This window comes from Lycium ferocissimum, unplaced genomic scaffold (assembly GCF_029784015.1).
Source record: "Lycium ferocissimum isolate CSIRO_LF1 unplaced genomic scaffold, AGI_CSIRO_Lferr_CH_V1 ctg3001, whole genome shotgun sequence".
Classification (NCBI taxonomy): Eukaryota; Viridiplantae; Streptophyta; class Magnoliopsida; order Solanales; family Solanaceae; genus Lycium; species Lycium ferocissimum.
The window spans coordinates 30,144-45,917 of NW_026725327.1; the positions used below are offsets into that span (position 1 = coordinate 30,144).

General features: G+C 34.6%; 1 protein-coding gene across 1 annotated transcript; it reads left to right on the forward strand.

Moving 5' to 3' along the window:
* The first annotated feature begins 731 nt into the window (after positions 1-731).
* On the forward strand, positions 732-1,289 carry LOC132043913 (uncharacterized). Its single transcript, XM_059434376.1, has one exon. It carries the CDS (start codon positions 732-734, stop codon positions 1,287-1,289), a length of 558 nt encoding a protein of 185 aa, XP_059290359.1.
* Positions 1,290-15,774: the final 14,485 nt, after the last annotated feature.

A 15,774-nucleotide genomic window follows, 5' to 3' on the forward strand; every position in this document is an offset into this window, starting at 1 on the left:
TAATTACGGTCAATCATTGTAATTAATTGCATAAATATCCTCGCAATTAATTATTTGCAAGCATAGCCTTACTCCGGTATTTAATTTAACCAATTAAGACTAATTTGCATCAACGTCCTTAATTAATCTGTCCATGACTTGGACATTTCAATTAAGGCCGTCCGAAATTCAGAAATTTGCAAAATTGACCCCAGTTGTATTGAACCATGAGTTGGTTAACCATGAGGTAGTCACTCATGCATAATAATAGTAATTAGGCTAGAAATCATAATTAAAAATAATTTTGTCATAGGTGGCACAAATATGCATGTACAACAATAATTCAAAGCTCGAGGGGTAAAAGTAGCAAATTCTTTTAATTACTCAAGTTCCCTAGATAAAAATAAATGAAGATGTTGTTTATCTAACTTTTCTGATTTTTGCTGACTTAAATGAACAATTATTTAAAATTGCATTGGCTGCCGGTGGAATTATAGAAAATACTGTAAAATGTTGTAAGATCTTTGATAAATTTCTGAATGATTAATAAAGCTCTGAAAGTGCCCCTATTAATTTACGGAAGTAAAATTTTAACCTGAATAATTGTTTAAAATTATTCAGAAATCTCTGCGGGTGTGCAAAATTATCTTATTTATTATCCAAGGACCCTGAGTAAGTAAAGTAAATTACGGGAGGTTAAAAATCAGGTGTCAACAAGGAACATACCTAGCAGATGGGATGATCTTATTCAGATGCTAAAGGGAGGAAGAGCACATATAAAGGTCACTAAAGTCTTATGGAAATTTCCTCCATCAGGTTGGCTAATTTGCAACACTGATAGGGCATCAAGAGGAAATTCAGGGAGAAGTACTCATGGCTTTTGCTTAAGGAATTCAGAAGGTGATTTAGTTCATGCACAAGTAGAGGACATAGGAATCACAACTAATACTGAAGTTGAGGTGATAGCATTTTTAGAGGCTATGAAGTTTTGCAGAGGAAAGGGTCTGAAAAATATCATTATTCAGACTGATTCAGAGATGGTACCAAAAATTCTATCTAGGGATTGGAAAACACCATGGAGTATTGCTATATGGGTAGATGAGATAATGGACATTAGCAAGAACATGAGTGTTACTTTCAGCCATATATTGAGAGAAGGGAATAAATTAGCGCATGCTTTGGGAAATCAAGCCCTTGATAAGGGCTCTTTTCAGTGTCAAAGCTTCCAAGATCTAGAGGTTGATAACAGGAATATACTTAATAGTGACAAAGCACAAATTCCTTATTTGAGGATCAGAACCACGAATTGATAATGAGGATGACTATATGCAAGAAAAGAAATCACCAACACAACACAGGTCTGAATGCTAGAAGTAGAAACACACAGCAGGTTACAACACATAGCTTTGGAAATCAACAACATGGAAATACAATGGATCATTGGAAGAATCAAACACAGGAGTTACAATATCGCAAGACCATAGGACAACAAGATCTACATCATCTGAGGACCATTTTGCCAAGATTCATCAACAAGAAAAGATACAAGAGCAGATCGAGGTTGAAGAATCTTTATTTACCAGATTTGGGTCGAGAAGCTCAGCAAAATTTCAATGGAGGAGCGATGGAGCATTTTTCAGCTGGATACATCAAGAGATTTGTCATGGGGAGCTTTACACAGGGGCAACAAGAACAAAATAAGCAAAGATTAAAAAACAAAAAAAAACAAAAGAACACAAAATCAACCAACAGATAGAGAAAGAAATGAACAAATCGAGGATGACAAGGAAACAACTGAAGAATCAAAAGAGGAGAATGAAGAAGACGAACCGTTCAGTGGTGGATGACGAACCGCTCAGTGGTGGATGAGTATCAAAATAATTTTTGGGAGGGTTGTGACAGTGGATTCGGTAACAAACTGCAAGGTAATGAGGTTTTACTTGACAAGCTAACATGTTTGTATATCTCTTCCTCTTCGGCCTCTTCTCGCTCAATAATTTTTTTTTGAATCTCATGAAGTCAAAAATACAAAATCTGTTTTTTCCACTTTAAGTGGTTCACGTGCAATGCACTAGGCAATTCAACCGTTCATATTCAGGGAAGAGATTTTGAACTCTTACACTTACATGTGTACAAAAAATTACGTACTGATAGGTGTATATATAGAAGCTGGAATATTTTATGCATGACATGTATATTTAAATGGAAAAGGTGAGGCTTTAATTTATTAAACCCGAAAAGAGCAATCAATGTTGAGAAGAAAATTATGTCAACGCCCAATTGTGTTGTTATGGCCAAAGGATATAGCGGAGATAAAGTTGGTCAAGGATCGTTATATCCAGCATCTTCTATTGTAACAATAAGATTTCATTTGCATAGTTAGTACGCCTTTTGACTTTATTCATAAAAGGTCTCAAGGTTAAGTAACAGTGCTAGCTCTGGTATATTTAAATTTCTAATTTTTAATCCAATCAAATAATTTTCAAATGTGTATGCATGTTAAAAAGTTATAAACACTTTTGGATAAATATTTAGTAAAAAAAAAAAAAAAGATGAAATAAGTAATACACGTGCAGAGAGACTAGTGTGTATATATATATATATATGTATGTGGGTCTTTCTAACAAACTACCCGGTAGTAGGTTAGCATCCTTCCCATGTTATTTGGAGATTATTTCAAGAAAAAAAAAAAGGGGGGGGGGGGGGGGGAAGCAGAAGCCTATAATTGGATTCTTACAATTAAAGAAGTGGAAATAATCTCCAAATAACAGTAAAATTAAACTGAGTATAATCTAAGACTCTTGGTTCATCCATGCGTCATCGGCTAGTCTTGAATTACGTGTAGTAGCTCAGCCACCCTCCCTTTATCCCGCTCCCCCCACCCCCACCCCACCAAAAAAATCCCTAGCTAGAAGACTAAAAGAAAAATAAGAAAGAGGAGTAACGGACAGAGAGAGAAGTACCCGTTGTATTCATTGCTTTCAACTCGAATATGGGAGTCTAAGGAGGTTTTGTGGGTTCAACTAAATTCATTGCTATTAACTCCAATTATGTATATATATAAATGCCAGAAAAAATGAAAAAAACAAAAATACAAACATATAATGAGAGATCAAACACCCATGCACTGACTCTAGATCGTTGATTCGTCTATGCAGGTTGGCGATGAAGATGGGAGAAGAGCTTGCATGACGTGTATTTGCAAATTGCATAATGTATATGGAAGTGTGAAGAAGAAGCAAACGATGAGAATGCAATTGGCAGGCAGCTGGGATAAGTCTCTTAAGCTTCAACACCTTGTCTTGGTAATATTGAAGATCAATGTCATTTATTCCTCTCATCCGTTTGTTATTTGTTTTCTTCTTTAACCTTCCTATACCTTGCCTTCTTCCTGAAGCCATGATTTTGATAGAAAACCAAAAGAAACAGTTACGGTATATATAGACGCAAGTACTTGCAACACTGGGCCATTATGTGCTAATTTATGGCGCATATCAACTCATGCATTGTAACGACCCGCTCGGTCGTTATGGAGACTTTGACGCTTTTACCCTCGCTAGTATTTTCCCGAGGCCAGGAACGAGCTAACAACGACTCAAAAAGTATAAATTAAAGGTTAAAAACTTGATTCGGTTAACTATGTGTTTTGTTTGAACTTGTTGTGTGTTCATTTGGGGGTTAACTTAATAATTCTGACCTCCGTTGGGAATCTCGAGGCTACGGCTGAGTCCGTAGCATGTTTTTACATTGGTTTACCTGATTAGCTTGTGTTATTTGGACCTCGGATTGATTGTGAGAAGTCGGGTGAAAGATTAGTAAAATTTCCGTGCTCACTGCCTAAGGGGCGTCGCTACAGCGCAAGGATTCCCGCTGCAATGAAGCCGCTGCAGTGAGAAGGTGTCTCGCTGCAGCGAAAGGTCGAACTTCCAAGGGTCCGCTGCAGCGTTCCTCATTAAATCAGAAACCCTGTTTATATACCTTATTTTGACCCCACTCCCCACATAACTCCAAAAACGGTTCCCAAGAACCCTTGAGGCAAATTTTCTAAGGATATGTCACTACTCGTTCATCAAGGTAACTTTCCACCATTAATTTTATTCGTTCTTCGATCATGATAACTTCTAGAATCATTAAAAGCTTGTTAATGGAGAATTGGAAGGTTAGATCACCTAAGTTTATAAAATCCTAGAATGATGAATGGGTTACTGATATTATTGATAATTTCTCATCTAGGAGTTTATATAATCACTTCCTAGGATGATAATTTGATATTAAATGGTGAAATTGTTGAATTGAAACCTAGGGTTCTCATAAAAATGGAATCTTTGGCCTAAAAACTATGACTGAGACTAGAATTAGGATGATTATGGTCCTAAGGATTAATTAACCAACTGAAAAGGGTAGAAGTAATTGGGTCTTCTTCCCCAAATTGTTGTTCTTGTTTGAATAGAAGGTATCGCTTACTTAATCATATTGCTAGACTTTGACCGTTCTGAGGTGCTTCGAAAATAGAAGGCTCGTGTGGAGAAGTTCGTGGCTCCTGTTCTGCATTCGAGGTAGGTTACGACTTACTTTAGTTAGACTTTGATTAGCGAAACGTATATGTTGTGTAGAATTGACGGGAGAAAGCATGATTAGGTCTTCGGACATGGTGTTTGGTTGGATATTAGCTAGGTTGGTATGACTTCTGATTATGTGGGCTTGTCTCCGTTATTTACTCATTGTGAAGGTGTAGTTGTATTCATACCGTGGCAATTCGGGATGGAATTCTATTAGTTTGTTTGTTGATGGTGGCTTGTTGCCATGTTATTGTGATTAGACTTACTACATGAATGGGTGTGTTGTGATACGTGTTGTACCCAATTCTCTTTTATTGTGACACATATAATCGGAGAAAGGAAGGATAATGAGTATAGACTTGAATTGTGATATAAACTTATCATAATTCGCAGATGAAAACTTAACGTATGGATTATGGTTGATGGTGATATTATACCTGGCATGCATTCTTCCATATGTATATTGATATTGAATTATGACTTGGTATTGATGATGATATATGAGAAAATGGAGCACCTTGGTGATACAAGACTTAGTTGTGAGGTGTACTCGTTATATTTGGAAGTAAAGAGGGACATAGACTCTTTATGTTGACTGAGATGGTTTGTATGATTCATTCCGTAATTGAGTAGATTTATCTAAGTCTTGATATGACTTATGGCATTATAATTTCTTGTACTTCATTGTTATTTTAGTGCATTGATTTACCATATCTACACCCATTTCTGCATTCATACATTCATAAATTATGGAAATGGTTTGGAATTGTTGAAACGAAGGTGTTCATATATACCCTTCACTGATTGATTAAGATAGCTGTATAATTAGGCTATGGTTGAGCAGAGTTATTGGTGAGTCTTGTTATGACTTGTGTTACTATGACTGTACTTCATTATTTCTGGCCTTGATATGTGTTCTTGAGTTATTCATTGTGATTCGATCATGAGGAATGGTTGATGAGATTTTGAAATGGAACATATACATCTATTAAGGCACATTTGATAGGGGGTGACGATGTGGCCTAGTTATGAGCTTGTGGTCCGAGGTTCGTTCCGGAACGAGTGGTACATGGACACCATAGGTCCCCTGCAGGTCATGACTATTTGGAAAAAACATGTTATACCTCGCATTTTGTACCTTTGGATATTCCGAGTTAATGGCGGAAAGTTAGGGACAAGGTTATAATTTTTTTTAGAATGCATAAGTTGCATATTCATCCTTTTATTGGTATGGAGTATTAAAGGGCAAAATTAGAATAAGGAAAATTAAGGGCTAAGAGTGGAAACAAAATATTTCATGAAATGGCCAAAAGGGCCAAAGTGGCCGTGTGTTAAGGTGGGACCCACATGTCGGGATTTTATAAAGGACATATGAAGAGATATATGGGTAGTACATGTGAAGTTGAGAAAGTCCTAAGAAGGACCCATAAGCTAAAAATGAGTGTAAGCCCTCCAAAAGGACGATTTAAGAAAACGTCTTCGGGTGATCTGACTTCGAGGGGCCAAAACGGCATTATGAGTTTGGAAATTGGGAAAACTCCCAGAATAAAAGTTGTAGATAATTGAAATATCTTTCCAACCATAGGTCGTGGGTTCACAGGCGACATCGGAATAAGGAGATATGGACGTTTTAAGGCAGAAAGGTCAGTGGGCCAGGCCCAACCCGAGCCCAACCGGGTCAGGCCCATTACCCACACCTTTTTAAATGAAATATCAGCCTTTTCTCCTCATATTTCATACCAAAACACCCAGAAAATTCTGGAGAAAAAGAGAGAGAGAGCCTAGAGAGAAAAACTAATTTTGACCAAAATCCGCGCCCCAAATTCCGAAGCCCATGAAGAGAAAAGTGTCGTACGTCTCGTTGCCTTCAATTTGAGCTAAAAATCAACCAAGAAGAAGAGGGTGGACGTGGTGGCTGCACACTTGAGGTAAGATTAAGGTTCTTTTTCATTGTTAACAAGTTTATTCAGAGTTTAACGGATTAGAACGGAGGGAATAGTGTGTAGAGATGGATGAAATTCATGAAACTTTGTATGTTGATGTTGAGCCGTGAGTATGGGCTGTTTTGTGACAAGGAATGAACTAAATTTTATTTAGTATTTTTGGTTGTTGTTGTATGGATTCTATGATGAGAATGAAGGTTTAATGATTTAAATGGAGTTGTAAATCGTGTGGGCTATTTTGGAAGCTAATGTGGTTGTAATGTGATTTCTTGTATTGATGGAAGTGATAATGCTAACGTATGGAATTGTCGATATTGTTTATGAATTTGGAAGAAGAAAATGTGTTATTGATGTTCCTAATGTAGTTGGAAGATTTCGGGTGGAATGACCTATTGTTTGGGTCGTTTTGGATATTGTATGGATTGCTTGGAATGTTCTTAAATCATGTTTGAATGGTTGCGGATTAGTAATCGAATATGTGAGCATTGGTATTGAATTGATCGTATGTAGTTTATTTGAATATAAATGAAATGTTGTCGAATTGTGTAGAAAGGAATTATTAATATTAGAATGCGTTTTGAATCACTTATGGATATTGTTAGTATGGTTGTTGGTTTGGTTGTTGTGATTTGGCCGAGTTGAATTCTCGGGGATATTGAAGTTATAGGGGAAATGCTACAGAAATTTTTGTAGACAAAGTGTTAATTTGGAATTGGATTCTCAAGTGTTATGGCTAATGGTTGATACCTAATGACATTATTGTAGATCGTGAGAAGTCGAGACGTAAGTTCGGATTAGCTTAGGAGGCGGCTAAGGTATGTAAAGCTCACCCCTTCTTTCTTTTGGCATGTCCTAGTTGTAATTAGGCTATGACATGAGTTTCGAGGTAACTCCGCTCTTAAATTCCGAGCATGTTCATGATTTATAATTGTTTATTGATGTTAGTATCCATAATATGGTCATGCTACGGTCTTTATGTCTCCGACATGATTGGATTAGAATGTCGTATAACCGGTTTTGTTCCTAAAGAATCCCATGTCTAGAAATGTCCGTAACTTTCGTAAAAAGAACCGGATTGCTTTGAAACGTTCGTAGAAAGTTTTGTAACGTATAATGACTTTGATTTTCATAGGCGGGCTCGGAATGATTTGATATACGACTATGGTCCCTACGATACTTTGATATACTTATGATATTTGATATGTTTCCGTGTACCGTCCGAAAGATTTTTGATATAACTATTGTCCGATTTTCAAATGACGATTCGTTTATGATTACTTCATTAAGTATCCGAAAATGATTTATGTGCATATGGTTTCTCACTACTCGCTCGTGCCGGCCTCAATATGTCCTTCATCGCGTCCGGGCCGGGGCATGTATTCGTGCAATTCCATTGCATTATTCACTGCGTCCCTCGCTGAGGGTCGGGGCACGTATATATATATATATATATATATGATGATGTGATGATGTGGAGGAGGTGGCCGGGGATGGCATACCGAGTCCCCACTAGCGGGCCGGGACACGCTATTCACCGAGTCCCTCACTAGAGGGCCGGGTACGGTATATATATCTATGTATATGCATGCATGATGATGATATGATTTTACTTACCGCGTCCCTCGTCAGAGGGCCGGGGCACGTTATATGTATATGTATATGATGATTTTACTACCGAGTCCCTCATTAGAGGGCCGGGACACGCTATATGTTTTTACGATGATTTTATAACATTGATATGCATGATACATGTTTTCAAAAGCAAGTCTTATGATTTTCGGTACTCTTTACTTCGGTATGATCCCGCTTATTATGTTTCATGCTTTACATACTCAGTACATAAATCGACCCCCTTTCTTCGGGGTTGCGTTTCGTGCCGCGCGGTACACGCCGGAGTGGGTGAAGATATTAGCAAAAAGATGTTCCGGCGGGATTGGCGAGTTCCATTTCCTCGGAGTCCGCCGAGTCGAGTATTATGTTATGATTTCATGTTCGGTGTTAGAGACTTTGCGGACGAGTGTCGGGGTGTAAGATGTGGGTTATGTAACCGGCTATGTAAGCCGATGTATTATTACGCCTTTGTATTATAAGTTTTATATGTTACAGATTTTATTTGATTCGAGAAAGGTAAAAAGCATATTGTTCTTCGAAAAACTTTCATTGTGTATTTGTGTCATGATTTGAGGGCCAGCATGGTTATGGGTAATACGAGAATCAGCGGGTTCGCTCGGCCCTAAATAAGGGTCGGGTTCCCATCACACCCTATCGGATTAAGGGTGTGACAAAACATTACCATTTAGCATGTGTGTATAGGTTTGGAGTATTTGGCCAGTGCATTGCATTGCACATCATTATATTTTGCATTGCACTTCATTACATTTTATTCTGCGTTATTATATGGCTCGTTTAGTTCTGATTTTAGTATGGTTTGTTGTGGTTTGTTGTGGTATAGATATGATCATTGGTAGGTGAAATTGTGGATTAGTGACTCTACCTAGGGTCGGAACTTGGACTTGTGGTTATTGAGTGAGATTATTAAGACTGGACATATTGGTGGTTTAGAAGCTTCATCTTAGGCTGTGATTTAGTTATGGGATATTCTGTGACTTGGATATGAGTACTATGTGCCTATCTATTTATCTTGTTGACTTTGTGCTTATACGCATGAACTGATATGATCCTACATGGCACACTTAATCTAAAGACTTACATCCAAAGCCAAGCTATGGAACTTCAAGCTCTCGGCATGGATGATAAGGATGGCATTGAAAGCCTTTGGAGGCTCCCACAAGCCACACAAGATGGCTTATGATATGTGGAAGGTGGCTTGGGAGTTGATTGAAGAAGAAGCTACTAGAAAGGGGACCAAATGCACAAGTGACTAGAAGTGCAAGAAGGCTATAAACGCAAAGTGGCCAAACGTGCAAACAGGGGTATTTCTGCAAATTGGCTACACCTGCAAACTTGGACAAGATCAGGAGTTGGTTATTTGTGCAAGGAAGAAAAATTTCGAATTCCAAGTCAACATCCCAACTAGCCAAACAAGGCCCTTGCCTCATTAAGGGCAAATATGTAATAGCTAGTTGTCTTTTAATTTTCTAGTAGTATAAGTAGGAGGATCTACCTCATTTACACTTAGCTTGAATTATGATGATATGAGATACTCTTTGAGTGATAGATTGTTTAGCTAGGATAAGCTTAATTGTAGTGTTAGAATGATGGTGGATTTCATTGTTGGTTGTAGAACCTTTTATTTCCAATGAATTCATGAAGATTGTTCATTTATGGATTTCAAGTGAACTTCTTGCTTTGATTCATATTGCTTTGGTTCTTTTGGGTGTTTGAATTCAAATTAGAAGGGTTTAGATTTAATATACCTAGATTTGTCTATAGGATTTCCCCCATTCGGGTCTAGCCCTCTATTTTTCATCCCTTTTATTCGTATCCTTTAATTTTCCGCGTTTGAATTGATTTGGCTTCATTCCCCAATCGATTCGTTATCATGAACAAATCTTAGTCGGCATATGATGCTTACCGGTACATAGTGTTTGTATTGATACTATCTTCTTTTGCACCCTTTTTGAGTGCAAATTGTGTTCCAGAGATTTCACCCAGACCACATCTCTAGCTTGAAGCTAGTTTGCTTGATCGGTCAGGGTGAGCTTATCCATGCCATCTTTGCGTGAAGATCTTTTTCCGGATGTCTACTTTCATTCCAGACATTATTTATTGTTATATTTGACAGATATTTCATTCTTTAGACATTGTTGGTTAGAGTCCTTGTACGATGACTTTCAGATTTTGGGAATTGTATAGTTAGACTTCCGCACTTATATTATTTATCATTTATGACTTGGTTAGACTATCATTTATTAACTTATTTATTGATTGTTAGAGTATAAATGATTAAAGAAGTTGAAATTGGCTAGTGATTAATGGGTTAACGGGTAAGGGTTCGCCTACTAGTGATAATAAGGTAGGTTCCCGCACGATCGATAATTAGGGTTGTGACATGCATGTGATAGCTTCGATTTGACACTTAGGTGGGCTAATATGCCTGGCCTACTCGAGCAACAACTTGTTTAATTAAAAATATTGTTCGGAGCGTTTTTATAGAAATTTAGCCTGAATTAAGAACGAAAATGATCAGGTTTAGGGCTAACTAGAGAATATTCCCGCGCTTCGCGCAGTTATGACTGTAATTTTGTTTCTATTTTTAAGAGGATAAAATTCAGTATTAATATTTAAGAAAGTTTATCTGTAAATATCAATTGGGTGATCTGATAACTTAAAAAAAAATTATATTCGATGTGTATAACTCAAAATGAAATCTTTCACCACGACTTAAAACAGAACTATCATATCTATTGCAGCCATATAAGATTAAGAACAATGAGATCTTTTTTAATTGACAAATTTTGTAAAAAGCCTACACAACAATGAGATTTTTTTCAATTAACAAATTTTTCTAAAAAGCCTACAACATTATTAATTAATCAGCATTCACATGGCCTGTTGACAGAAGTACACAATCTTTAGCCATGATTGTGAAAACTATTGGAATACTCCATATATAGAAGTATCACAAACTAATATTTCATCATAGCGATCAATTTATAGTTATATCAAATCGATCGATAAGATCAGTCGGACTAAAGTAAAAATTCCTTTCAAATATTTTGATACCTTTGCTCTTAAACAATTGCTGAGGAAGTGTTTATTCTTTTCTTCTTTTTCTTTTGTTGTTGAAGCGTCAAGATGATTATAATGGGGCAGATCTTTTCATTTTTTCCGATTGTATGTGTGTAAATCTAAGCAGAAAGCTGAAATAATTCTTTAGAGAGAATTAAGAGGTATTATAAATGTGACACACCTCTTCAGATTTTTCCCCTTTTACAGGACTTGAAATTTGTCATTTTTATATATGAAAAATGCTTATCCAGTCCACATATATAGATACTGAAATACTTGAATATTGTTCAATAAATAAAAATTATAGGGGAAGGAGAGAGGTTGAGTAACAATAACATAAAAATGACCAAAAAAAAAAAAGATGAAATAGATAAATAGATTGAGAAGATCATATTACCACAAATAAGTTGTTAATTCTTTGATGATCACCTTTAAATTTATTGTACCATCTTAGAAATTTTGTGCTCCCATGCTTGTTTCCTCTCCTTCCCCCATAAGTCATTATATAGACCACATCCATCTCACAAATCACAACTCTTCATTTCTATAACTCCTTCCAAATGATTAATGAGTTTTATTATTATTAAAAGCTTCCGTCAGTTTATTTCCTAGTGCCCCAAATAGAGCTAATCAATATAATTACTTTCTATAAAAACTTAAATAGAGGAAGATGAAAAGAACAAACTCAAACAGAAAATGTTAAATGAAAAAACGAAAGATAAAGAAGGCAGAAAGAGGGTTTCTTGAAAAAGACATAAATAGTAGTAATAATAATGAGGAAAAAGAAAAATTAAAGAGTACCTAATTTCTGAAGATTTCTTTAAACATAAAATAAGGATACAATTCAAAAAATTGGAAAAATAGATAAATATAAATAGTGATCAGAGAAAGGTATCACATCACCTTGTTTATGCCTAATTTTATTACATAATAAATAAATAGATAATATAATAATATAATATATAAATTGAATGAGTAGAATGAGGAAAGTTTCATTGCTTTTAATTAATAAATTTAATACAAAGTAATCACAATAATTATAAGGGAAGTGGTGGCAAATGTAATGCTATTAAATGGTGAGTGAATCTTTATTATGGGTGAATGGATGAAATCTTTAATATTTTAATTTATTTAGTAAAATAGAGAAATGAAGAGGAAAAGGTCAAAAACTCGAGAAAAAAGATAAATGCCAATGGAGCGTAGAGATGCCACATAGGATTGGTTATTCCTAGCTTTATTATATATATTGATGATTCGTATACTTATTCTAATTTACTCAAGAAGCGTAATTGTAGTATTTCGTAGCCCGTTACAATTTCAGTGTAAGATGCAAAGATTTTTGTATGTATGTTAAAATTTAAAAAAAAAAAAAAAAATTATAATGGCTTACAAAATTAATTGCCCCTCATTTTCACCTTACAACAATATTAACTTTAATTTTGCCCCTTATTTTCAGCTTACAGCAATATTAACTTTAATTTTTTCCCTCATTTTCAGCTTACAACAATATTAACTTTTAACTTTATGATACTCCAACCTATAACGACGAAATGAGTGAACATAACTCTATATAATTGAAATAGAAAAATGACCTTACAAAAGTTTCTTGTGTGTTACTTTGAGATCTTTTATGTGTAGGAATAAAAATCTCTTTATCAACTTATATAGAGCTAAAATTAATTATGCAAAGAATTATAGAATTAATTGACCTCTATAATATATATTTTTTCAAAAAGTTTTTTTTTTCATTCACCTTAACTAAACACTACAGATAAATCTTTTTTTATAAAAAATAACATCCATCATACCAATATAATCAATTATCAATCAGGCTTTAAATGCATACGTGTACACGTGCCATGTGCAAAAATGTGGAAATAAATCTTTGATGAATGTATTATGTGGTTTTTGGAGAACAGTATTGGCTGGCAGCCAAATGTCATGCCGTTGAGGGGGAAGAGAAGGAGACGAGGCACATGCCTTGACAGATCTTCAATGATCATGGTGACTACTAGATTTGGTTTATCCTCTTAACATTCCATAACTTGCAACTATCTCCTTAAAAATCTGCCTGTTGTAATCGTAATCCCCGAATTTGTTCAACGTTTCAACCTTCGATCCCATGTGTGGGCCTTTCTTCATAACCTTTTCTCTGGGAATTTGGAATTTGGAATTTGGAAATATGGAAATAAAGAACACTAACAAATATGGGACTTCTTACTCACGCATTAGTGTTAGTTCTGATTAATGTTGCATGTAGTTTACATTTCTTCAGCTGATTTGGGATCTATTCTTTTTCCATAATTGGAACCACTCTAATATTTGCAGCTTACTCTAGTTATAATTGAAGTGTGCTTCCAAGTTTTATAAGATCCAAATCAGTCAAGATCCATTTTCACTAGTCGCAGCCGGCATCTGACCAGCTATTACCTTCCCTTAGGCGAACCATATTCTATTATTATAAGCCAACACGGATATAATTTAAGCCTATCTCATAAACAGCAGATCATACAGAAATCTAAATCAAACCGTTGCCAAAACCTGTTATACACCGTGTAAGAGCATCTATAAGAATTTGAGTACAAGAGATGAGGAATGCATGTAAGGGCATCTCCAACCCATTGCATCATTTTTTGCGCCAAATTGGTGCAAACACCAAAATGGTGCAAATTAACTCCAACTCATTGCACCATTTTTTGCACCAAAAAAGAATATTCCTTTTATATTCTTCTCTCTCTTTTATATTATATTATTATTTTTTACTTAAAATTTTTTTCAATTTCATAAAAAAATCCTTTTTTTTTCTTTTTTACATATCCATCCCATGTAATTCATAATCCTTTGTTATATAATCATTTAATATAAAATTATTTTATACCATAAAATTTTCAATAATATAAATTGTAAGCAAATATTATACGTTATACATATTAATGGATAATTCAAATAAAAGTGAAATCATTGATAAAATATAATTAAATAAATACTATTACATTAAGGTAGAATTTATTTTAATTTCTACATAAATATTCAACTTCCGTGATTAGTACGTTGCTCCCATAAATGCTCTACTAATGCATTACGAAGTGCAAAATGAGCATTTTTGTTCTTAATTTTTTTGTGTTGAGATAAAAATTGTTCAAATCGATAATTTTCATCTACTACCATTTCTCTTTTGTTGGAGTTGGACCTTCCCAAGCATCTTGAATTGGTGCATTAAGATCATGCTCATCCTCGATTATCATGTTGTGCAGTATAATACATAATGTTAGTATATCATGTAGCACTTATTTTCTCCAAAAACGTGACGGCCCTGCAATAATTGCAAAATGAGATTGCAAAACTCCGAATGCACGTTCAACATCTTTTCGACATAATTCTTGTTTCGTCGCGAAATATTTCTTCTTTTGAGATTGTGGCTCATGAATGGTTTGCACAATTGTAGATCATTTTGAATATATCTTTGTCAGCTAAAAGAATTTAAAGAAGAAAATAAAATTTTATTATCGAATTTAGATTCTATTGGTGATCCAAATATTCGTGAATTTATTCGACAAGAACAAAAACGAATAATAGATAAAAGAAGTCAACAATTTCAACGACCACAACCACAACAATCCTACTGCTCTCCATACACTCAATATTTTAATGATATTGGTGGATCTGGAAACGACCTACTAGAGTACTAAATTATTGTTATAATTTTCTAAATTATTATATTGTTTAATGTATTTTCAATTTTAATGTATTGAACATTGTTATGTTATTGATCATTGTGTTGTTATTGAACATTGTGTTATATATTCGAAATTATTATGTTATTGAACATTGTGTTATTTATTAACAATATATTTTTTTTTTATTTGCACTTTTCATTTTTGTGATGGTTATATTTTTTAATACAATTATAACTTATAATAAAATTAACTTACAATTTTATATAAAATAATATATTTAAAAATTAATTTATAAAACTTACACTCCAAAATTAAGATGTAAAATTAATATTATAAGATATTACATAAAAAATAATTACGTATATTAGGAATCTAAAATTATAAATTAAAATTTATAATATGTTAAATTAAAGGTGTTATATAATTAAAAAATATATATATTAATGAATAGTAATGGTGTAGATGAATAGGTATATTAGGAATCTAAATGTAAAAATTAAAATTTATAATATGTTAAATTAAAAGTGTTATATAATAAAAAAAAAATTATTAATGAATAGTAATGATGCAATGAATAGTGTTGCACCAAATTTGGTGCAACATTGTTCATGCACCAAAATAGTGCAAGGTTGGAACTCCAAAACACCATTTTTTGCACCAAATAAATGGTGCAAGGTTAGAGATGGCCTAAGGCCCGTAAATTCGAACCTTTAAAACTTGACCAATTTCGACTAGAAAATCTTAAAGTCAAACTAAGTCAGGAGTGATGTACCGAGGTAACAGCCTCTTATGCCCCACACACCATTATGACAGGAGGCAGCATGCCCATCATCCTACTTTGCCCAGAGATGGCGGGAGCACAACGACTTTAGCCCAAATGCCAAAATCAAGAAAGCGAAATAAAGAAGCGGTAAGAGTCAAAAC

Bases quoted from the DNA above. Each gene is read 5' to 3' on its own strand.
- LOC132043913 (XM_059434376.1), top strand. From the start codon at position 732: ATGCTAAAGGGAGGAAGAGCACATATAAAGGTCACTAAAGTCTTATGG.